Source organism: Dama dama, chromosome 24 (assembly GCF_033118175.1).
Source record: "Dama dama isolate Ldn47 chromosome 24, ASM3311817v1, whole genome shotgun sequence".
Lineage (NCBI taxonomy): Eukaryota > Metazoa > Chordata > Mammalia > Artiodactyla > Cervidae > Dama > Dama dama.
The window spans coordinates 48,236,180-48,259,845 of NC_083704.1; the positions used below are offsets into that span (position 1 = coordinate 48,236,180).

At 39.3% G+C, this 23,666-nt stretch overlaps 1 protein-coding gene across 4 annotated transcripts; it reads left to right on the forward strand.

The window, feature by feature from the left end:
- Nucleotides 1–56: 56 nt before the first annotated feature.
- Nucleotides 57–22,666, forward strand: HESX1 (HESX homeobox 1). Of its 4 annotated transcripts, XM_061128320.1 has the most exons (6): nucleotides 57–226; nucleotides 800–1,431; nucleotides 20,736–21,005; nucleotides 21,518–21,717; nucleotides 22,019–22,120; nucleotides 22,215–22,666. In XM_061128320.1, exons 3-6 carry the CDS (start codon nucleotides 20,849–20,851, stop codon nucleotides 22,311–22,313), a joined length of 558 nt encoding a protein of 185 aa, XP_060984303.1. In that variant the 5' UTR covers nucleotides 57–226; nucleotides 800–1,431; nucleotides 20,736–20,848; the 3' UTR covers nucleotides 22,314–22,666. The 4 variants fall into 4 exon arrangements, with proteins under 4 accessions (XP_060984303.1, XP_060984307.1, XP_060984305.1 ...); XM_061128324.1 differs by lacking the exons at nucleotides 57–226; nucleotides 800–1,431 and adding an exon at nucleotides 243–600 and having other exon boundaries at nucleotides 20,921–21,005; XM_061128322.1 differs by lacking the exons at nucleotides 57–226; nucleotides 800–1,431 and adding an exon at nucleotides 1,443–2,231 and having other exon boundaries at nucleotides 20,707–21,005.
- Nucleotides 22,667–23,666: the final 1,000 nt, after the last annotated feature.

Genomic DNA, 23,666 nt, shown 5'->3' on the forward strand with positions numbered 1-23,666 from the left:
CGCTCATTAGCTCGCGACGACGCCAGTCAGCGCAGCGGGGCTGGCCCGGAGGTTCCTTTCGCTGCTCCCGACTCGGCTGAGAGATAGGGACTTGGAGGAGGCGAAGGCGGCTGAGGCGGCTTTCTTTGCGCACCTAGAGACCTACCCTTTGCGAGCGATTGGCTATAAATCGTAGGGGACCGTCTAACCTCAGCAAAGCGTGCGTCTCCTGGAACCAGAGCTTCGAGTGAGGACCGTTCTGGGGAAATTGGGGCGGTTTTACTTCTCCCTCAACATTTTTCGTCAGAGACCACTAAAGAGGCCTCTCTGCAGGCGCCTTTAGTTTCCTCAGATTATAACCTTCCCAACTGCCCGCAGCGTCCAGTCTCCCCTCTCCAGCAAAATGGTGCTGGCTGACTCAGATGTCTGCGAGATTAGTTGTGTTATTTACTTGGCTTTCTGGTAAATTCGTGGATAGTAGACTCGAAAAGAATTTTTTCTGAGCAGTTGGGTATCAATATATTCATTTAAAAATCCGACTTTGCTGCCACTTCATCAGTTCTTACCTGTTCTTGAGAGACTGACATGCCACAATTCAGACTTCCATATTTCTTATTAATCGTAAGTGAAAATATATTTTTAAAGTCAGGTACACTGATTTATTATGTTAGTAACTGATTAGCATTTCCGTTAAAGTTTTGGAAGAATATTTAGCTTCTTCAGCATCTTTTTTTTTTTTTAATAAGAGAGATAAGGTGAGCTCTACTTCTAGAACTTGATCTGGATTAGAGCTGTCTCTTTTGTCCATCTTTGTGTCCAGATTCTTCATGGAAGAAACTTTATACAGAGAAAATGGCAGAATTACTAGTGTCTTCTAAATCAGTTCAGTTCAGTCGCTCAGTCGTGTCCAACTCTTTATGACCCCATGACCCAGCCATTAATCCCACTAGTCCATCCCATTTTCATTCAAGAAATATAAGAAATGTCGAATAAAGACTATTAGTTGCCCAGTTCCACAGATAAATTGGAATGAATCCAGGTATGGTGGAACAAATCCAAATATAATAACTGGAATGGAAGTTACTTACTTTAAACTAAAATACTAGATTTTCCCAGGATCTCTTAAAGGAAAAATAAGATCAAATTTTTAAAGTTTTCCCAAGTAGACTTGCAGTGTAGTTTCACGGGATTATTCATAGCTTTCAATAACTTTCAGTAAGAGCTCTCCCCTTAAATTGTTTATGAATGAGTCACCCTGTATATGAGCTCTTTAGTTTCTGAAAGGTGGTTTGGAATCAGTTCCTACAGTGTTACCGGTTGCCAGCTCCTTGAATGTACCGGGCAGCGGCATGGTACAGATCTCAGCAACACAACTCTGGCCTTGGACATTTCTTGTCTACTCTATCAGCATAGTGGCATGCAATCTGACTCTGAATTAAGAAGACTTTCACAGTAAGTGAATTCTTGGTTGAACTGTGATTAGATTGTAAGTGAAGGAAAAGAAAGTTAGTGACAGTTGATAAGAATCAGGAGTAAGTGACAAATGAAAACAAAGTGTAAGAAAGAAGAGTAATTATACGGTATAACTAAAGTTTGACCTGTTAACTTGGCCAAACCAAATAATTCCAATGAAAAATTATCTCAGGTATCTGAATTACCTGGGTGGGGTATTATCGTCAAGTTAAATGGTTTCCTTTTTTGTATGTTCCATGCTTCTAAACTGTATTTTTGTAAAGGGTTCTCAAGAGGCTATTATATTATCAGAGAGGGTCAAGGAATTCTGCCTGGGTTCAACTGATTAAAAAGCAAACAAAAACAAGTTGACTATTCAGTTGTGTGGAGAGGCAGTTCAGTCAAATTATAAAACTAGAAAGACTCTTAAAAGGCTTTCTACTTGGATTCTGTAGCTTTAGGCTACTGTTCAGTCTGCTCATCCAGAAAAATAATTGTATTTCCTATTTTAAAACACGGCTAAAGTTGCAAGATTGCAGTTTCCTTTGATAGCTATTATAAGTTTAATCAGCCTAAGTTCTGTGCAGTTGATCAAACTCGATTTCTTTTATAGAGGAAATGAGGCTTGTTCAGAGTATGCCTCAGGGGTTCCTAGAGACTCAGGTGTGGGTAGCATAGCAAAAAAACTTTGGCCAGCTAGTTAATTTTATGGAAGGTGAGGCAGGATTAAACGACATCCGCCAAAGAATTCACTGAGACGTTTCACACATATAATTTACAACAAAAAGATGTACAGTTTGGTAAGTAGACTTGTTAATTATTAGTCTCTTAAAATTATATTTGATCTTCTTATAATTAGGTTTTTACATGATACTTCTTGGAGTTCTGGTCTGTGGTATTATATAATAGGAAAAGATCCAATAACCAAAATGACAGTGGTGTTTTATTTTTTAAAATGATTCCCCTAGGTTAGTGGTTACCAAACTTACGCACACATAAAAGTCATCTGGGGGAGGTTGTTAGAATACAGATTATGCTATCTTCAGCCTAGCAGAAGAATCTGATGCCCTTGGTCAGAGGTAGGGCTGGGAATCTTGCAGGTGAGTCCAAAGCAGCTCATCCTCAAACCGCATGTTGAAAATTTCTCTGCAGAATGGAAGATAACCATTTTCCTTATCCAAATAACTGTGTATTTTAGACTATTAAAGAGTCAAGTAAATATTTAGGAAAGAGTCTTTAGTTCTAGCTGAGGGTGGTAAGAGGGGCACCATTTCCAGAATCATCTAGAGAGCTTGGGAATCCTACTTCTTAAAAATATCTCCTGAAAGACTCCATCAATCTCAAATTCTGGGGTAATTCATACTCCTTTTAAGAGCATAATGTATACTGCAAATAATTCTAGATGTTACCTAATAAATCACTCCTTAATGAGACTCACTTTAACAGATAATTCAGGTTTTTTTCTTACATCCAACTGAGTTGAACAAAATTCAAGAGTATATTAATTGGTAATTGGGGATCCTGAGTCACTTCCATCTACTCTAAAACATTTGAACCAGTGGTAGAGGTGGGAAAAGCTTTGGGCAGTTGGGAGTAGAATAAAATGTTCTGAGGAATGTGTTGTAAAAAGAGGTGGGTGGGCAACCAGGACTATCAGATTCTTCATTGTGCCAGTGCAAGCCACCCTCTGGCCTTTGATCTTAATATTAATACTATTGTTGTTTTTGCTGTTTGCCACAGCCTTAGATTGTATATATATGACTAAAGCATAAATCCTTAGAAAGGCAAGTTCTATAGCTTCTACTTCTTAACTCTGAAAAGAATGAAACTTTATTTCTAGGATAATTGTATATGGCTGTTTCTTTTATGGTCGCCTTGATTCATTTTTGGAAGATGAGGACATTGTAAACTAATTTTTTTCACCAATCTGAGAACCTTGAAACCAAGAAGCATTATTCCTGTTTCTTTGGGGAGGTGAATAAAAATATGAGCATGAGCTCATGGACATGGACTGTGGAGCAAACCTAGCTGACTTGAAATCTTAGCTTCAGTCTTTACTAGTTTTGTGACTTTAGGCAAGTTATGTAATTTCTCTGTGTCTCCATTTTGTCATCTGAAAAGTGGGGCTTAATGTAGAGAACCTACTTGGTAGAGTCCAGAAGATGTTTAATGAGCTTTCAGTATAGTGCTGGGCACAATAAGTTTTCAGTAAGAATAAGCTAAGTATTCTTTTTATTATTTAACTGTTAAATTTTAAATGTTTTAATGCTTTTAAAGCAGCTTTCATTTTCTTCATTTCCCCCTCTTTAACATAACTAAAGAAACCATTGTTTTCTAAATCAGAAGACTTTCCTCATTGTTGTAGAGAATCTGGATAGTATTTTAAATAATATTACCGTATCCTTTCTAGTGTTTTATCACTTTGATTTAGAGACTTTTGCAGCCAAAAAAAAAAAAAAAAATTAATCAATCAATATATATTGTGTTATTCTGGAGAAACGGTGTAGGTACAAAACCAGCAGAGGCTATTACTCTGTTTTTTGGTCTTTGTTTTTTGGTAGTGGGGAGAGGGGAGATTCCCAAAAGTTAAAAGACATAGGCCTTTATGACATTACTACTCCCCAGAAGTTGTCAGGAGCAATAGGCAAGTCATTGGAGAAGAGACTGCTGTTAGAGAAGCCAGTAAGTCCCATGACTGGTTCAGTTCAGTTCAGTTCAGTCGCTCAGTCGTGTCTGACTCTTTGCGACCCCATGAATCGCAGCACGCCAGGCCTCCCTGTCCATCACAAACTCCCGGAGTTTACTCAAACTCATGCCCATCGAGTCGGCGATGCCATCCAACCATCTCATCCTCTGTCATCCCCTTCTCCTCCTGCCCCCAATCCCTCCCAGCATCAGGGTCTTTTCCAATGAGTCAACTCTTCACATGAGGTGGCCAAAGTACTGAAGTTTCAGCTTCAGCATCAGTCCTTCCAGTGAACACCCAGGACTGATCTCCTTCAGGATGGACTGGTTGGATCTCCTTGCAGTCCAAGGGACTCTCAAGAGTCTTCTCCAACACCATAGTTCAAAAGCATCAATTCTTCGGCGTTCAGCTTTCTTCTCCATCCAACTCTCACATCCATACATGACCACTGGAAAAACCATAACCTTGACCAGATGGACCTTTGTTGGCAAAGTAATGTCTCTGCTTTTTAATATGCTATTTAGGTTGGTCATAACTTTCCTTCCAAGGAGTAAGCGTCTTTTAATTTCATGGCTGCAATCACCATCTGCAGTGATTTTGGAGCCCCAAAAAATGAAGTCTCACCCTGTTTCCACTGTCTCCCCATCTATTTCCCATGACTGGTAAAGTATTGAAATCATTTTACTGTTTGTTTTTTAACTTTTTATAGAACTTTTTATAGAGGGCAGGAAAAAGAGTTACTGAGAATTGAGTATACCAGTACTATTCGTAGCTCAGTTGGTACTGTCTGCAATGCAGGAGACCTCGGTTTGATTCCTGAGTTGGGAAGATCCCCTGGAGAAGGAAATGGCAACCCACTCCAGTACTCTTGCCTGGAGAATCCCATGGACGGAGGAGCCTGGCAGGCTACTGTCCGTGGGGTCGCAAGAATCAGACCTGACTTAGCGACTAAACCACCATCAATGTAGTTAGGTCTCACAGTAAATCAGCACATCCTTCCAAGAACACTAGATGGTGCCCTAAATTTGGTTTTGGGATTTTAAACTGGGAGATGGATGTCTTCATTCAATAAATATTAGGTAATGAACAAAATGTTAAAAATCTCTGCCCTTGTGGAGCTGCAGTTTAGTGGCGATGGTAGGAAGAAGGACAATGAAATATAAACGTAATATGCAATATAAGAAATATAGTATATTAGAAAGTGGGGAGTGCTATGGAAAACAGGGAAAATGAGGTGAAGAGCAGTTTCAATTTTAAATAAGCTTGTCAGAGTGGACTTCATTGAAAAGGTGGCATCTGAACAAAAATGTGAAGGAGTCACTGGAATCAGCGATGGGGACATCTGAGGATAAAGTGTTTCAGGAAGAGAAACAAAGCGGGGTAGAGGCCCTATGCCCTAAGACAGGAGTGGCCTTTCTATTTGAAGGATTGCATAGAGATCAGAGTGGCAGGAAAGGGCTGAGCCAGGGTGGAGGAATCTGCTGGGGAGGAGGAAGAGGAGATAACATCATGTAAAGCCTAATGGCCTAAGTGAGGATTTTGACTTCTACCCTGATTTTGGATAAAAACACTTTTATTTGAGGTTGTGATTTGAAACAAATGTTGGAGAAGCTAGATAAACTACTGATATGAGATATCATAAATTATGCACAAATTAACATTGTCTTAAGTAAACTCAGTACTTTATGAAATATACTGATTTAAAGGAAAAATTATATGAGTGATTTAGCTAAGTCATGATCAAAATAATATAGGGTCAAAAATAATGTCTTAATAACAGAAGACAGTGAGTTCATATAAAAACAAGTGTATGGTTTTTCCTCTTCCCTTTCTGAATAATTCAGCCCTAAAGCCATTGTGTGCATACCCAGTTGCCCAGTCACATCCAGCTCTTTGTGACCTCATGGTCTATAGCCCACCAGGCTCCTCTGTCCATGGGATTGTCCAGGCAAGAATACTGGAGGGGGTTGCCATTTCCTCCTCCAGGGGACCTTCCCAACCCGGGGATTGATCCTGTGTCTCCTGTCTCCTGTATTGGCAGGCAGATTTTTTTTTTTTTACCACTTTAGGGGCTTTAGGAAAGCCCTTAAAGCCATTAGATGGAACCAAATAAAGTAGGAGTCTATGCAGGGTGGTGAGACACGGGGGCCCAGAATTAGGTGCTGGATCCAGCAAGCAGGGGAGGGCATCCCCACAAAGGAGTGCCCTGGCGTACAGTGCCAGAACTTGTGCAGGGTGTCAGAGCAAAAGATGGGCAAAAATGGCATGTTGGTGGGGAGACAACCCCCATGCAATAGGATTTTGGAACAAACATGGGGTGAGGGCACCTGAGAGGGCTGTTTGGTGTTCAGGCTTGGTGAGGGCTTTTGTGCAGGCTGAGAGCTGGCTGCATCTCTGTGGGGAAGGGATGGTGGCAGTGGCAGTTGGGTTACGTAGGGGGATACATGCAATAGGTAAATATATTGAGGATAATAAAAGCCAGGTTTCTCACTGTCAGAGAAGGGAATTACAAATACTGTATGTGAGGGGGGAAAGTTAGAATGGGCCCTCTAGTGCTAGATTGGAATTAGAGGTATCCATGGGCTTCCCTGGTGGCTCAGATGGTAAAGAATCTGCCTGCAGTGAGAGAGATCTGGGTTTGAACCCTGTGTTGGAAGATCCCCTGGAGAAGGGCATGGCAACCCACTCCAGTATTCTTGTCTGGAGAATCCCCATGGACAGAGGAGCCTGGCAGGCTACGGTCCAAGGGGTCGTAAAGAGTCGGACATGACTGAGTGACTAAGTACAGCACATGTGAACTCACAGGTTTCAATACATGTATAGGGGTAAACTGGATATAAAGTGTGTATATGTCACATACCTGCATTTATTCCCTACCTTTTTCATTGAGAAGGCCTTTGAGCAGAGATGCCCCAATAACAGTGGATGCACATCTGAGTCCGTATCTTGGCTTCCAAACACCATTGTTCATTAAAAAGAAATAGGACTCCTCGGAGAAATGGCTGACTCTAGGTCTGGAGCAAGAAAAGAATAAGATATACTTGAGACACCTTCTGCTAGGAGGTAGAAAGTGCTCAAAAATGATGTGTCAAGGGACTCCCCTGGCAGTCCAGTGGTTAAGACTTCCCCTTCCAGTGCAGGCGGTGCGGGTTCAGTCCCTGGTCAGGGAGATCCCACGTGCCTCACAGCCAAAAAACCAAAGCATGAAACAGAAGTCACGTTGTAGCGGATTCAGCAAAGACTTTAGAAATGGCCCACATCAAAAAATGATGTGTGGAAAGAACACAAGTCCGCTTGAAGGGGGCTTCCATTAGCCAAATCAGGGGAAATTTCAGCATCACAATAAGTCATGCGATTATAACTCCATAAATACAATAGAAAACCATGAGTTCATATTGATATAAATAAATGAATAAAACCATTTGTTGCAAAGTATTTGCATAGGCTTAGAAATAACCTCACCAAAAAAAATACTACATTATAAAGGGGGAAAGAGTAACTTTCTAGTGGGAAAACCCGGCAGACACCATCTTAATCAAATGCTGAAAGTTAAAATTACCAATAATGAGACTAATCAAAATTATATGCTACCTGATAGGAAATAATGAGAATACAGCATCAGTTCTGTGTCATCCCCTCAGAGATCACAAGGAAACATGAAACAAACCCTAACTGAAGAACTACTGAAAACACTGATGAAATGACAGCTGCCTTTTAAAATTATAACCATTTACAAATATATATTTACTTTAAGTCAATTCCACTAATATCTGAGTTGCTAGATTGTGGAAATGTTATTTCCAGTTATCTTCTAGTGGTAAAATGAGCTCATTTGTTCATGTTATATGTGAACATGAACAGGTTATATGTGTGAACTGTATAGCAATAATGTTTACAAATCCAGATAAATTATCCTACAGTGTTTTTAGAACCTTTATTATTTAAATTGCATGCTGCCAATTTTCATTAGTTTTTTACCTTCTCAGTCTGGGGAACTCTATTTTCACTGAGGTAATTCAGTTTGCTAAATACTTTGTCATTTGTTTATATGATTAGAAACACAATTTTCAAGTGGTAAACTCTCTTTCACCTCTTCTCCTTCTGTTAATGATGTGTGAGTGCATGCTAAATCACTTCAGTTGTGTCCAACTTTTTGCGATCCTATGGGCTCTGGTCTGCCAGGTTTCTCTATTCATGGGATTCTCTAGGCAAGAATACTGGAGTGAGTTGCCATTCCCTCCTCCAGGGGATCTTCCTGACCCAGGGATTAAACCCCCATTTCTTGTGTCTTCTACACTGGCAGGCAGCTGATATCATTATCCATTTGGTCACAGAAACTAGAAATGTGGGAATCACAATCACTTTCTCCCTCTTACTCCCCTCAACAAACAGACACACACACACACACACACACACCCCTATACCTACACCTAATTGGCCTTCATTATGTTGCTTTTCTCTGACCTTTTTTTGAAACATCTCTACCTGAAGACATCTCTGAAAAGCCTTCTGTTAACATTGATAATGGTAATAAATGATAGCAAATAATTTACATAGCATTTACTATGTGTCAGGGATTATTTCAAGGGCTTTGCAAGGATTGATCTCATTTGATCCTCAATTATACCCCATTTAATTATAGAGGAAACAGGCACAGAGAGGCTAAGTTACATACCCAAGGTCAAATAGTTAAAAAGAGGCAGTGCTGGAATTTGGACCCAGGTAGTATGACACCAGAGTTGGGCTCTTAGCACTCATCAGTCCTGTTCAGTTTCACTCAAGCTGATTTGGGCCACTTTTTGCTCCCATGCATAACTTGTGCATACATCTTTATTATTTTCTTATATTGAAATTTTGTATTTATTTATTGATGTTCCTAGAAGAATAAGAGAATTGTGCTACTTGTATTTACAAAAGTAGAGAAAATGATGAACCCATGATATTATATTTTTATTCATTAGAGACAATGAATCCACATATACCCATCACTCCAATTCAGCCCTTACCAACATTTTACAACACTTGCTTCAATTATCTTTCTTTTCTTTCTTGTTTTTCTGAAGTATTTTATTAGTTATTTTGGGCTGTGCTGGGTCTTCATTGCAATGTGTGGGCTTTCTCTAGTTGGGGCGAGTGGGGGCTGTTCTTCCTGTGGTGGTCAGGTTTCTCCTTGCGATGACTTCTCTTGTTGCAGAGCACAGGCTCCAGGTGTGCGGGCTTCAGCAGTTGTGGCACATGGGCTTAGTTACTCTATAGCATGTGGGATTGTCCCAGGCCAAGGATCAAACCAGTGTCCCCTGCATTGCAAGGCAAACTCTAACCACTGGACCGCCAGCAAAGCCCATCTGAAGCATTTTAAACTAAAACCCAGACATTCTGAAATTTCACCTATAAATATTTAAGTAGAATCTTTTAGAGGACTTTTAGTAAATGTAACCATAATCACATCATGACACCTAACAAAATTAATGTTAATTACTACCTTCTTAATCATGAGTTTCTTGAGGGCAGAAATCATTTCATCTCCTGGCTACCTAGTACATCCTTGTACATACTGGAGTTTAATAAATGTTTGTTGTGACTTAAACGTTTGTTTTTAAGTTGATAAGAAAACCATGGCATTTATCCTCCAGAAACAATGTTATAGCTGACAATCAGGTTCTCAAGTTAACTGACAACTCTAATTTAATCTACAATGATTAGATTAAGTGACACTAACGTGTAGGCCTGAGCCCCTGGAAGCCTTAAATCCTGAACTATTTTATCTTTGATTACTGAGTCTAGGGAAATCCTGAGTCTAATTTAACCTAGAACTGAATTTTCTTGTCCTCAATGTCAATCTGGGGAAGACATAAAGACAGGGGCTATAGTGGGTGGGAGTGTTCATTGGTAAAGATTTCTTGGAATGAAATATGGCAGAATTCACAAAAAGCATATTCTTTTTTTCTTCACAATAAATTCTGGTTTATTTTTGGGTGACAAAATATATTCTTCAAAGAAACTTTCATGGAAATACTCCTGCCTATGTGCTAAGAAGGTATTCATTGTTTGTTAGAGTTTAAAAAATTGGAGACACCCAAGTGCCATTATCAAGGGAAGAGTTCAATAAATTATGATTCTTCCACTTACTGTAGCATCAGGCAGCTGTTGAAGCATGAGATAGAGCTATATGTGCTTATGTCATGTCAGTGTGTGTCTGGCACCATGTGGATAAAAATGTGTGTGCAGTTACCTATTTATGTCAAGGCATTCTAAAAGATAGGAAGGAGCACTAAACTGTTAATAGTGGTGGCCAGTGGGTTGGACAGTAAAAATGGGATAGAATTGAAGGAAACTATCATTTTACTCTATGTACCATAGTAAATATTAAATGAATTTTTTAAAATCAAAAGGCATCAATGTTTTAGATAATTTTATATCAAATTTTTAAAACCAAGAACTTGATATATACAAGAGGCACTGTACAGAAAACAATTTTGACTGGTTTGAAAATGTACAAATGTGAAACTATAATCTTTTGAGATTGAGAAAAGCCCAAAATGTTTTCTAAATGATATAAATAGAGTGAACTTTTCTACAAATCTTTATTTAATATCTTCTATTTGATGAGTACTGTGATGGTTGCCAGGAGGGACAGAAGTATGTGTGAAATAATGCCAACTCCCTGGTGGCTCAGATGGTAGAATCCACCTGCAGTGCAGGAGACCCGAGTTTGATCCCTGGGTCGGGAAGATCCCCTGGAGTAGGGAAGGGCAACACACTCAAGTATTCTTGCCTGGAGGATCCCATGGACAGAGGAGCCTGGCGGGCTGCAGTCCATGGGGTCACAAAGAATAGGACACGATTAAGCGGCTAAAGCTTATTCTTCTTTTAAACCTTGTAACCACTGAGGATTATACGATGTTTTTCAAGTAATAGCAAAGGCTAATTGCCTTAGGAATGACAGAGTATCACAGACATGAATTGTGCCTCAGGATTTTAAAATTTTAAGGTCAGATTTTAAATGAATCCCCCACAAGTAGCTAGTGGGAGCCTACTGTATAGCACAGGGAGCTCATCTTGGTGTTCTGTGTTGACCTAGATGGATGGGATGGATGGGAGGGAGTTTCAGGAGGGAGGGGATATATGCGTGCATATAGCTGATTCACTTTGCTGTACTGCAGAAACTAACAGAACATTGTAAAACACCTATCAGTTCAGTTCAGTTGCTCAGTTGTGTCTGACTCTTTGCAACCCCATGGACTGCAGCACGCCGGGCCTCCCTGTCCATCACCAACTCCCGGAATCCACCCAAACCCATGTCCATTGAGTCAGTGATGCCATCCAACCATCTCATCCTCTGTCATCCCTTTCTCCTCCTGCCCTCAATCTTTCCCAGCATCAGGGTCTTTTCCATTGAGTCAGCTCTTCACATCAGGTGGCCAAAGTATTGGAGTTTCAGCTTCAACATCAGTCCTTCCAATGAACACCCAGGATTGATCTCCTTTATGATGGACTGGTTGGATCTCCTTGCAGTCCAAGGGACTCTCAAGAGTCTTCTCCAACACCACAGTTCAAAAGCATCAATTCTTTGGCACTCAGCTTTCTTTATAGTCCAACTCTTATACCCCAATTTAAAATAAGGAATCCCCCATCTCACTTTTATTGAATTATAGTTACAGAATGTCATAATGTCTAATCTGTGGATTACCCTGGAGTGATATATAAGTAGTTCATAGAAAACTAGGAATACGCTTACACATTAAGAAGCAATGGCAACAATAGCAAACACACAACATTCACGTGTATTTACAAGTGTCTCCTCCTCCTAGTCTCATCTATCCATCCATCTGTTTATTCATTTAACAAATATTAATTGAATATCTACTTTGGCACTTTTCTAGGGGATACTGAAGATGTTAACAGTAAAATCTAAAGTCTTTTATATACTTTAGAAAACACATTTAAAAATTCTGAGGGTCTCAAATAGAACAGTGTTTTTTCTTATGCAGAAGTAAGAGGCTAACGTCATGAAGCGTTGCTAATTGCATTTCTTTCTTATGCTCACAGCCTGGTTTTCTTTCTTATTATACTCACAGGCTGGTTTTCTTTCTTATTGTGCTATGACTGGTTTTTTGAAAACTCTGTCAAAACATCTAAGACATTGGGCATTTTTCCTGATGGTTAATGATTTGAGATTTAGTTGAAATACATACTTAGAAAATGTTAGCAAAGCCTGAGTTGATTTACAAGTTACTAGAGCAAAATAAAACATAAACGTTTCATTTTTACTTCATCTTGTACATACAGATGTTTAAAATATAGACTTCCAATTTTACAATTCCTATAATCTCTTTTCAATGTCAGTGTGTCAGGCTTTTGTTTCTTATTTCAAAATAAATGTTGAAAGATATTGAGCATTGATTATATGGAAGGTTTCACAACCCTTTTCTTGATTGGTATATTTTGATGTTTATATTTTGAAATCATTGGTAAAGATGTTATAGTGGCCATTAATTAGCCATAATGTATTATCCTTTTTATATGTGTCAACCTTCAGTTTGCTAATATTTTAAAGTTTTTGTGTCAGTGTTCATGAGAGGTATTTGTCTATGATTTTTTTTTTTTAATTTTTTGTTATCAGGGTTATTCAGACCTCATAAAACAAACTTAGAAGGGTCTTTCCCCTTCCATTTTCTGAAAGAGTTTGTTTAAGATTGGTATTTGTGTCAGATTTTCTTTAGATGTTTGATAAACTTCACCAGTGAAGTTATCTTGGCCCGAAGTTTTCTCTGTGGGAAAGAATTTGATAGCCAATTCTGTTTCTTTAGTAGATATGTAGCTAGTCATATTTTCCATTTCATGTTGTTTCAGTTTTTGTAATCATATATTTTTTTAACATTCTTGCCTATTTCATGTAAACTACTGAATTTACTGGTATAAAGTTGTTTATTATATTCTTCTTTTTTTAATGTTGATATAGTCTCTATAGTGGTATCACCTCTTTATTCCTAATATTCGTAATTTGTGTTCTATCTTTTGTTCTTGTCTCCCTACGCGTTCCCCCTTCTCAGTTTTCTATGATGGAGCTTTTTAGATAAATTATCTAGTGCTGCGTAAATCACCCAAAACTTAGTGGTTTAAAACAGTAGTGTTCATTTAATACCTCTCACTGTTTCTCTATGTCAAGAATTCAGGTGTAACTTGGATACCCAGTCCTGTCTTGTAGTCTCCATTAAGATTGTGGTCAGATGTCATTTGGGGCTTTAGTCATCTGAAGGCTTGAATGGGGCTGGAAGATTGACTTGCCAAGTGGCATATTCACATAGCTGGCAAGTGGATGTTGACTGTTGACAGGAAACTTCAATTCCTCTCCATGTTGGCCTCTATACCTATCATGGTGGCTGCCCGCATGTGCTTGCTTCTCTTTGATTGTGAGATTATATTTGCTTAGTTTTAATCTGTGGGAATTTTGTGACCTAAATTAAAGAGGCTTTCTCCCAGAGAGCGTTTGGTCTGCTTTTGCTGGGAACCAATATTAAAGTGACCTCAAGTGAGAATCTTCTGTTCAATTCCCCTACCTACTACTAGCCTGAGGGTTAGAATCCTGGTTTCAGTGATGCTAAGGATTTTTGCCCTTGTGGGTTACCTCTTATTTATCATTTGTCTGCTGATCGCTGCTCCCAGTTCTGAGTTCAATTCTTGGTTGTTGGGTTTTTACTGTTTCGTGTGGGGAGGAAACAAAATTTCCCTTACTTGTTCAGATCTCAGCATTGCATGTGGAGATATATTTTATACAAGATCTAATTGTTTTGTAGTGAAGGAGTCTTTCAAGGAATATGGCCCAGCGTATTGCTGTAACAGAAATATCTCATTCATTCTCCAGTTTACTTCAAATTTGACTTTTTTTCTGTACCCTTCCAGCTTGCCAAAGTTGACAGTAACTCCCTTGTTAACAAATCTGTGGATACATTTCTGTCTTCTTTTTACCCAGCCTCTTAGCAGCATTGACACAGCTGATCATTCACTTATTATTTCATCTAGTTTTAGCTGAGCACAGTTGTGGATGCTGGAACAAACAGAACAAACAAAAATTCTAAAGATAAGAAACAGGCAATAAACAGAAAACAAGATAAATATATAATAAGACAAAGGGCAGGAGAGAGGGCATCAAGACTCCTGAAATTTTTTAAGGGACTGAAAGAGTAAGCCTTATTGGAAAAAAACTGTATTTAAGGAAATACTTGAAGGAGGTAACAGAGTAAGTAAACTGTGAGAATATGTGAGGGAAGAACATTCTAGGGAGTGAAAACAGCCAGTGTACAGGCCTGAGGCAGAACTGTATCTGTGTTTTCAGGAAGAGGTGTGGCCAGAACAAAGTCAGCATGGGAGATGTGATGAAACATAAGATCAGATCAGGAAGGGGAGCTGGCAGATCATGTGACACCCTGTATAACACTATAAAGACTGACTTTTACTGAGATGGGAAGCCATTTTTTGATCAGAATTGTGACATGAACGGATATGTTTTTAAATAATCCCTCTTGCTGGCTACTGTGTTGATAGAAAACCATAAGGGATCAAAGATGGACACAGTGAGACCACTTAGATATTGTTATAGCCATCTTTCTCCTTGATCCTTTTTCCCTCTCTTGGGTCGATTATCATATCTCCAGATTTTTCCCTTGGCTTATACTACCTGTTTCCTTCTCTAGTTCCTTCTCCAGCAATCTTCTCCAATTTCTAAATATTGAAATACATCAGACTTGGTCTTAAGATCCTTCTTGTGTCTAAGGCCATTTGCTGGGTGATCTCATACAAACCTCTGGCTTTTAATGGTTTTAATACATATGATTTGTGCTAGTGATGCACAAACTTAGAGATTCAACCCTGAGCTCAAACTCATAAATCCAGTAGCCCATTTGCTATCCAAACTGAAACTCTTCATTTCTCCCCAAACCTTTCCTCCCCTAGTCCAGGCTTCCACACCCCAATAAATGACACTACATTTGCTCAAGCCAAGAAACAGTCATCCTTAATGCCTCTTTCCTTCATTTCTACCAATCCACCAGCAAGATGTGTTTTTCTGTTCCCACATGAAGGAGCTGTTTCCTCCACAATGCTGTATGTCAGATAACCTCAGAAATCTCAGTAGCTTAATAAACAATGAATATTTATTTTTCTCACCCATGAAACTGCAGGTCAGTTGGTGTTTGGCTGAGTTTGCCTGCTCTTGGCCTGCTGCAGGCTGCAGGATGGGGTGGGGTCTCCTTCACGTGTGTTCATTCTAGGGCTTAGGCTGAGAGGTAGCAGCTGCCCCACGGATGACCACACAGTGATGTCAGAAGCTCAGGAGGGCAAACCAGTCATATTTCAGGCTTCTAGTTACAACACTTGCCGTTGATTGAAGCAAGACACATGGACAAGCCCAAAGCTGAGGGTTGGGAAGTACACGGTATCCACAATGAGGCCACAGCAAGGGGATAGCTATATAATATATTGTGGGGATGAAAGAATTGGAACTAATTATCCAATTACTTCATCTCCCACAGCCTCCTAAAGAATTGTACCACTTCCCAGATCCACTGTTAGCCATCATCTCTTGCCCAGGGACAGTTATCTCTCTTCTCATCATACCTAGAACAATGCCTTGTATTAGTATATGCTCAGTAAGAATGTAGTGAATAAACAACTCCCAGCTGATCTTCAATTTCACTGGTTACACTCATCACTCTTCAGTCTCTTTCTATGTAGCAGCCAGGATGGGATTTTAAAACTGTAAATCCTATCTGTGCTATAAAGAGAAATTTATCTGGTCTCTGTCCCTGGTTCCAGACACACAGCTACTAAATTTCTTGGAATTTCCTGAGTAATAAGAGTGATAGGAGCATCTTTCATTCTAATGACATGACTCTTGGTGGGCTTCTCAATAGCTTCAAGATGTGGGCTGGTCACAGGAAAGACCATACCTAGATTAGAGGCTTGTAACTTTCAGCCACACCTCCCAACCTCAGGGGAGGGGAAAGGGACTAGAGATTGAGGTCAGTCACCAGTAGCCAATGATTAATCAATCTTGTGTATGTGATGAAACTCCATAATCGCTTCTCGGCCTTTTGGCTAAGATCAAGTGTGAAACTCCATAAAAAAAACCCACTGGGGAAAAAAAAAAAAAAAACACTGAAAAAAGATCAGGATTCTGAGAGCTTCCAGGTTGGCAAACACATTGAAGTGCTGGGATGGTGGTGTGCCCAGAGAGGGCGTGGAACCTCTGTGCCCCTTCCCCCACACCTTGCCCTACACATCTCTTCCATCTGTTCCTGAATTGTATCTTTTCTAGTAAATGTAAACAGCATGCCTTCTTGAGTTGTGTGAGTTCTAGCAAATAATTGAACCTGTGAAGGGGAACTCTGAATTTACTGTTGGTTAGTCAGAAGTGGAATGTGAAGTCAAGTTGGCCTTAGAAAGCATCAGTACGAACAAAGCTAGTGGATGTGATGGAATTCCAGTTGAGCTATTTCAAATCCTGAAAGATGATGCTTTGAAAGTGTTGCACTCAATATGCCAGCAAATTTGGAAAACTCAGCAGTGGCCACAGGACTGGAAAAGGTCAGTTTACATTCCAGTCCCTAAGAAAGGCCATCCCAAAGAATGCTCAAACTACTGCACAATTGCACTCATCTCACACGCTAGTAAAGTAATGCTCAAAATTCTCCAAGCCAGGCTTCAGCAATACGTGAACCGTGAACTTCCAGATATTCAACTGGTTTTAGAAAAGGCAGAAGAACCAGAGATCAAATTGCCAACATCTGCTGAATCATCAAAAAAGCAAGAGAGTTCCAGAAAAACATCTATTTCTGCTTTATTGACTATGCCAAAGCCTTTGACTTGTGGATCACAATAAACTGTGGAAAATTCTTCAAAAGATGGGAATACCAGACCACCTGACCTGCCTCTTGAGAAACCTGTATACAGGTCAGGAGCAACAGTTAGAACTGGACATGGAACAACAGACTGTTTCCAAATAGGAAAAGAAGTACGTCAAGGCTGTATATTGTCACCCTGCTTATTTAACTTATATGCAGGGTACATCATGAGAAATGCCGGACTGGAAGAAGCACAAGCTGGAATCAAGATTGCCGGGAGAAATATCCATAACCTCAGATAGGCAGATGACACCACCCTTATGGCAGAAAGTGAACAGGAACTAAAAAGCCTCTTGATGAAAGTGAAAGAGGAAAAAGTGAAAGTTTTTCAAAAACTTTTTTTTTTTCCAAAAAAAAAAAGAGGAAAGTGAAAAAGTTGGTTTAAAGTTCAACATTCAGAAAACTAAGATCATGGCATCTGGTCCCATCACTTCATGGGCAATAGACGGGGAGACAGTGGAAACAGTGTCAGACTTTATTTTGGGGGGCTCCAAAATCACTGCAGATGGTGATTGCAGCCATGAAATTAAAAGACACCTATTCCTTGGAAGGAAAGTTATGACCAACTTAGATAGCATATTAAAAAGCAGAGACATTACTTTGCCAACAAAGGTCCGTCTGGTCAAGGCTATGGTTTTTCCAGTGGTCACGTATGGATGTGAGATTTGGATGGTGAAGAAAGCTGAGTGCCAAAAAGTTGATGCTTTTGAACTATGGTGTTGGAGAAGACTCTTGAGAGTCCCTTGAACTGCAAGGAGATCCAACCAGTCCATCCTAAAGGAGATCAGTCCTGGGTGTTCGTTGGACGGACTGATGCTGAGGCTGAAACTCCAGTACTTTGGCCACCTCATGCGAAGAGTTGACTCACTGGAAAAGACCCTGATGCTGGGAGGGATTGGGGGCAGGAGGAGAAGGGAATGACAGAGGATGAGATGGTTGGATGGCATCACCGACTTGATGGACATGGGTTTGAGTAAACTTTGGGAGTTGGTGATGGACGGGGAGGCCTGGCGTGCTGCGATTCATGGGGTCGCAAAGAGTCAGACATGACTGAGCGACTGAACTGAACTGAACGGAGTCAAAAGTACAAGTGGCCACCTGGGACTTGTGAGTGGTATCTATAGTCTTGGTGGACTGAGCCCTTAACCTGTGGGGTAGTTAGGGTCAGAATTGAATTGTAGGATACCCTGTTGATGTCTACAGAGAACTGGAGAATCGCTGGTGTGGAAAAGCCCATATACATTGGGTGTCAGAAATGTTGTGAATAAAAACAACTCAGACTATCATATTAATCCCAGCTTAAAACCCTGCCCCGGGTTCCCTTTGCCCTTGAACTCCTTACCACGGTCTTTATAGGTCTTTATAAAGCCATCCGTTATCCAGCCAGGCCTGGCTTTCCAAACACTAGCATCTGGTACCACTCACTGCTCTCTGGCTAACTGCCCTTTTCCTCCTCAAATATTCCAATACCTTTCAGCTGCAAGACCTTTGTACTTGCTGTTCCTTCTGACTGGAATGCGCTTTCTCAAGATCTTGGCATGCTAGCATTCTCTTATCCTCAGCTAAAATGTCACCTCCTTAGAGAGGCCTCCTGGACCATCAATCCTTAAAGACCCTCTTCTCACTCCACCTCCGCCCCCATTATGTTTCATCACCACCACCTTGCTTATTCCTTTCAGTGAGTTTATCGCTCTCTGAAATTACCTTGCTTTTGTTCATTCCTAATCCTAGAATGGTGTCTGACACATGTTAAGTGCTCTGTAAAAGTCTGTTGAGTGGATATATATGAGAAAACATTGCCTCCACATTTTTAAAGAAACTCTTTGCTATCTTTTATTTTCATATATTCATCCAGATGTCAGATGGTATTAAGTCCACATAAAATCAACTCAGGATAAATAAAAATATTGTAGTGTCTGTGTTGATAAAGAAGAAATTGGGGACTGGAGTTGCTTCAGCCTGTGTTGTGGCATCCTGCAGTGTGTGCCTCTAGGGCCCTAGTCTGTGGGGTCCAAGGTCTCAGTAAGGCTGCCTTCTAACTCACCAGCTTTCCTGGCTCATCTTTCTTCTTTTTCTATCCTCATCACTGGTTAATGTACAAGATAATTTATTTATTAATATTTACAATCATTGTTTGTCACCTGTCTCACTGCCCCCCCCCCCGCCACCACCGTGAGCTTTGTGGGCACATGAAGGCAAGGATCCTATTTGGGTTTTTGGGTACGCAGTACATGTTCTTCCGTTTGTGGGATGAATCAGTGAGTGAATGTTTCAAAGGAAAGGAAAGAATCTGGAAGGTCCTGAATCAATCTCTTTCTCCAGGTCTCTCCAGAGTAGGGGAACCCCCACCATTGCACTGTTTACCTTCCAAGACACTATAGGCAAAACCTCCATGAGGTATATATGTTTACTAGTTCATTCATTGTCAGAATGGCTTTACTTGTATATTTATAACTCCATCTTGTGTGCATGTTATGTTTTGTATGTGAATCCTTTGTTCACACCGGAGCTCATGTAAGGAGGAATTTAGCTTGATATTTATGACATTGTGATAGGAAGTGACATCACGATAGGGCAAAATTTGATAAAGTTCCACTCCGTCCTGTAGAGGCTATTTCCTCCTTGAGGACACACTACTTTTCTTCTTCCCACAAGGAAAGCCCAGTAGTTGTTTGAATGCTGGATAAAACTGAACACTTAAATTTATCATTAAGAAGGTATTAAAAGAAGAGGAGCAAAAGAGTACAAGAACTAAAAGTGTTAGAATTTTGGTGAGAAGTGGCCACTTCAGAATCTTCTCATTTAGCAGCTATATTTCTCTTGTAATTTCACATTTTCTTAGGATGATGAAATGAAAATATTTTGTTCTTGGTTATTTTTCACAAGTCTTCTTGTCCTCATGAGAACCATCCAGTCTCTCAAAATATCAACAAAATTTTTTCTTTAAAAGATAAACAATGTATTTTTCTTTGAAACAACTGATGGGAGAGAAATTCTTCCTTTAGTTTGAATAGTCATACTTTTAAGTTGATTGGAGGTAGTTATATATGAATCTTCATATTAACTTGTATCTCATTTAAAATAAAAGATGAAAGAAGAGAATTAACTCATTAATTATTTATAATACTTGGTGCAACTGTTCCTTGTGAGTTAATCCAGGCACTTGGAAGAAAATTACACTCAGTGTTAATAACATTGCCAACCTTTTCCAGTATTCTGCTCTCCAAATACTATTGTGTTTTCACTGACAACAGTCACTATTACATATGCATGTGAAAAACAGGCATTTTCATCAGAATTACTGTAATAGCATTAAGAGATTATTATTTTTCCAATTTATTTGGGAGAAAATTCACTTAAATTAGATTATTTATTACTTGACTGCTCTTCTGTCTTGCCTGTATGTTAGGTAACTGGAGTCCATGAAAGTATAAACTTCAGAATAAAAAGCATGATTTTATACATTGATGATTTCAAATAAAAGAGGAGTGCTAGTCTGTGTGCATCATTTCTTTTGAGAAAGTTAAGTCCGCATTCTGTTTAGGAGAGATAACACTTTTTGTCCCTGTAGGTGGCCCCCGCGGTGTAGCCATTAGTTGCTAATTACTTGCAAACAAATAAACAATTAACTCCTGGAGCTGCTGGCTGGGCCAGTGTGCATTGACATGCTAAAACTTTCTGAAACAGGATTTTAATTAGTGACGTTCTAAATCCAGCCCCCTTGTCAGCGGAGCAATAAGGTGAACTGCAGGAAGGTCCAGCCCCGGACACGTGGGGCAGAGCCAGCCAGGGAGGCTTGGAGCTGTTGCTCTGTGCAGCCCACGCAAGGATGTCTCCTAGCCTTCAGGAAGGTGTTCGACTTGGGGAAGGCAAACCCTCACCCTGCCCCTTTTCAATTGAGAGTATCTTAGGACTGGACCAGAAGAAAGACTGTGTTCCATCCACGAAACCCCACAGGCCCTGGGCTGACACCTGCAGCTCTTCAGGTATGCCACAACTTAATTTTTAAATTTCTTTGTTAATTTGTTTAAAGTGTTTAATTTGGCCTTTTTTCTTTTTTTCATATTACATAGACTTCGAGAAAAGCTTTACTTTCATCCAAGTACATAATTGAAATATCTAGCACTTTTAATGCCTCCATCTGAGTGTTATGGGAAATAAAAAGAACATTGGCCTTAGATCCAAGTAGGTATGAAGTGCACTCACGAGAAATGCCAGGAGCCTTCATTTACTTCAGAAGAGCTCTGGGTTTATTTGCCATATCATATATTCTAAATCTTCTCACTGAAGAATCAATGACACTCAGAGGCCAGAATGTGTTCTCTGTCAGCAAGACAGGGCTCTCATTTTTGTTTGCTTTTTGGATTTTGGTCTTCTGTGAAACCTAGAAGAATTCTACTAGGAAAGTGAGAGACAAGTTTCTGAGATTACTTCTTATACAACTTTGTAGAATATAGAATTGGGCACCTAAAATGGGATTTATTTTTTCTCTTTTTAGAGAAAGAAGTTAACCTATGTCTACATGTCCCCACTCTTCCCAATGGGATCTCATTACCTCAAACTGTGGATCACTCGGTGCAGGAAGAAAGTGTTTTGAAATACGAAGATTACTTTTCACCCTCAGAGAGACTTTCTTTGAAAAGAGAGTTGAGTTGGTATAGAGGCCGAAGACCCAGAACTGCTTTTACTCAAAACCAGGTAGGAAGTTTTTTCAGCCAATAATCTTAATACAAAGGCTTTAACTGGTGCCCTGTTCGGCAAAAAGCCCATCCACTTTGGGATCTCAGTTTAGAAGCCTTATTAATGAAACAATAGACCGTATCTCTCTTTCTCTCTCTCTCTCTCCTTTAACAGTTTCTGGATAGTCATTGAAAAAAAAAAAGCTTACATATTGATTGCCCAAGATTTGAATGCAGTTATTTTGCTATACAAATTAAAGTCTATTTTATGATGACAGACCAAAGATCAACATTTTAAATAATTATTTCCTTATTCTTAGATTGAAGTGTTAGAAAATGTCTTTAGAGTAAACTGCTATCCTGGCATTGATATCAGAGAAGACTTAGCTCGAAAACTGAACCTAGAGGAGGACAGAATCCAGGTAAATTTTCAAACTTAGTTATTACTTCTGGCAATGAAAATGTTAATAATAAAATAACATTTCTGAGGTCTGTTTTATCTTCCCTTAATTTTAGATCTGGTTCCAAAATCGGCGTGCAAAGCTGAAAAGGTCCCATAGAGAATCACAGTTTCTAATGGCAAAAAAAAATTTCAACACAGATCTCCTGGAATAAATAGAAGACTAAACATGTGGAATTATCTTCCAGTTGCAGAACATGAAGAATTAATGGAAATATCAAGTGTTGAAAATGTTATGTTTTCTGTGTTTAATCTGAGTATTGTCATTTTAATTGGAAAATATATTGTAAATACTTACTGTTATAACATGGTACCTGTTATACTTGGGCACTGTTAGTTATAATAAAGGCCTTTCCTATATATTTTAATAAACATTTGCAGAAAAAGCCAGTTATTTTTGGTGAACAAATTTAATCAAATAAATTAATTTGTTGAAATCAGTAAACTCATAGCTAATTGACTCTACAACTGGATTCCATTTACAAAATAATTCAAGTCAAATAGTCTGAAGAATGGCACAAAGATGTGATTCATTTCAATAAGTTCAAAATGCATTTTGAAATGTGATTATACTTAATATAGCATATGATTTATTCATGAATCTTTTGTTTCTCTTTATTTCTGGCATAAAGCAGTGAGATTTTCTCACCATATATCAATACAAATCCTTATAGCACTCTAGTTTCAAGTTTTTTATTCAGCAAAGTTATTATGCCAAAGTAGAGATGTAAAATCATCAATCGTCTTATTCATGCCATTAGTATTGGATTGCACAAAAGAATTGAGCTACAAATAAATGCAAGTTGTAGTTATTTTTCTAGTCCACTCAATATCATGCTTTACTTTCATTCATCAAAATGAGAATGATCATCTGACTTATATCTGTTTCCAGTTAATCACCTGTATGTTTTGTTACAAACAATACGTTGACTGAGGAGGTAGGATAACTGTTCTGACATTATCACTGGAAATAACCAGGGCACTTTCTGGGACAAAAACTGTATTTTCTTTGCGTTTGCCATGGTTCCCGTCAGTTAAAGACAGGAATAGAATAAGATGCATCACAAGGGAGTCCTACTGGGAAACTGGGGATTTGTTTTCCGTTTAATTAATGGAAGGCCAGAGTGGATGTTCTGTTTAATATAAGCTGGAGGACGCTGACTTTGTTTCCTGGAAGCTGTATTCCAACTTAACGCATTTGAGTTGAATTCTCCCTTGCTTCCCTTTTCTTTTCTACCTTTTACCTTTTCTTTCCTCTGCTCTTCTTTTCTCTCCTGGTAAGGACCAGAGTAGAAGGTTCTTGTTGAATTACTGTATCTATGCTTGTTTTATATATTTTTTTCTTTCATTTTTTAATTGCATGAGAAAGATCAGAGGAGTTTGCATTTCCTGATGAGGAAAAGTAGCATGACTCAGATTTTAGAGCTTTTAAAAAATCATTTACTGAGAACAATTTGGAGGAAAGACCGCTCTGTGTCCCAGTAAGCTCTGTGTCAGCAGTAAGCTGT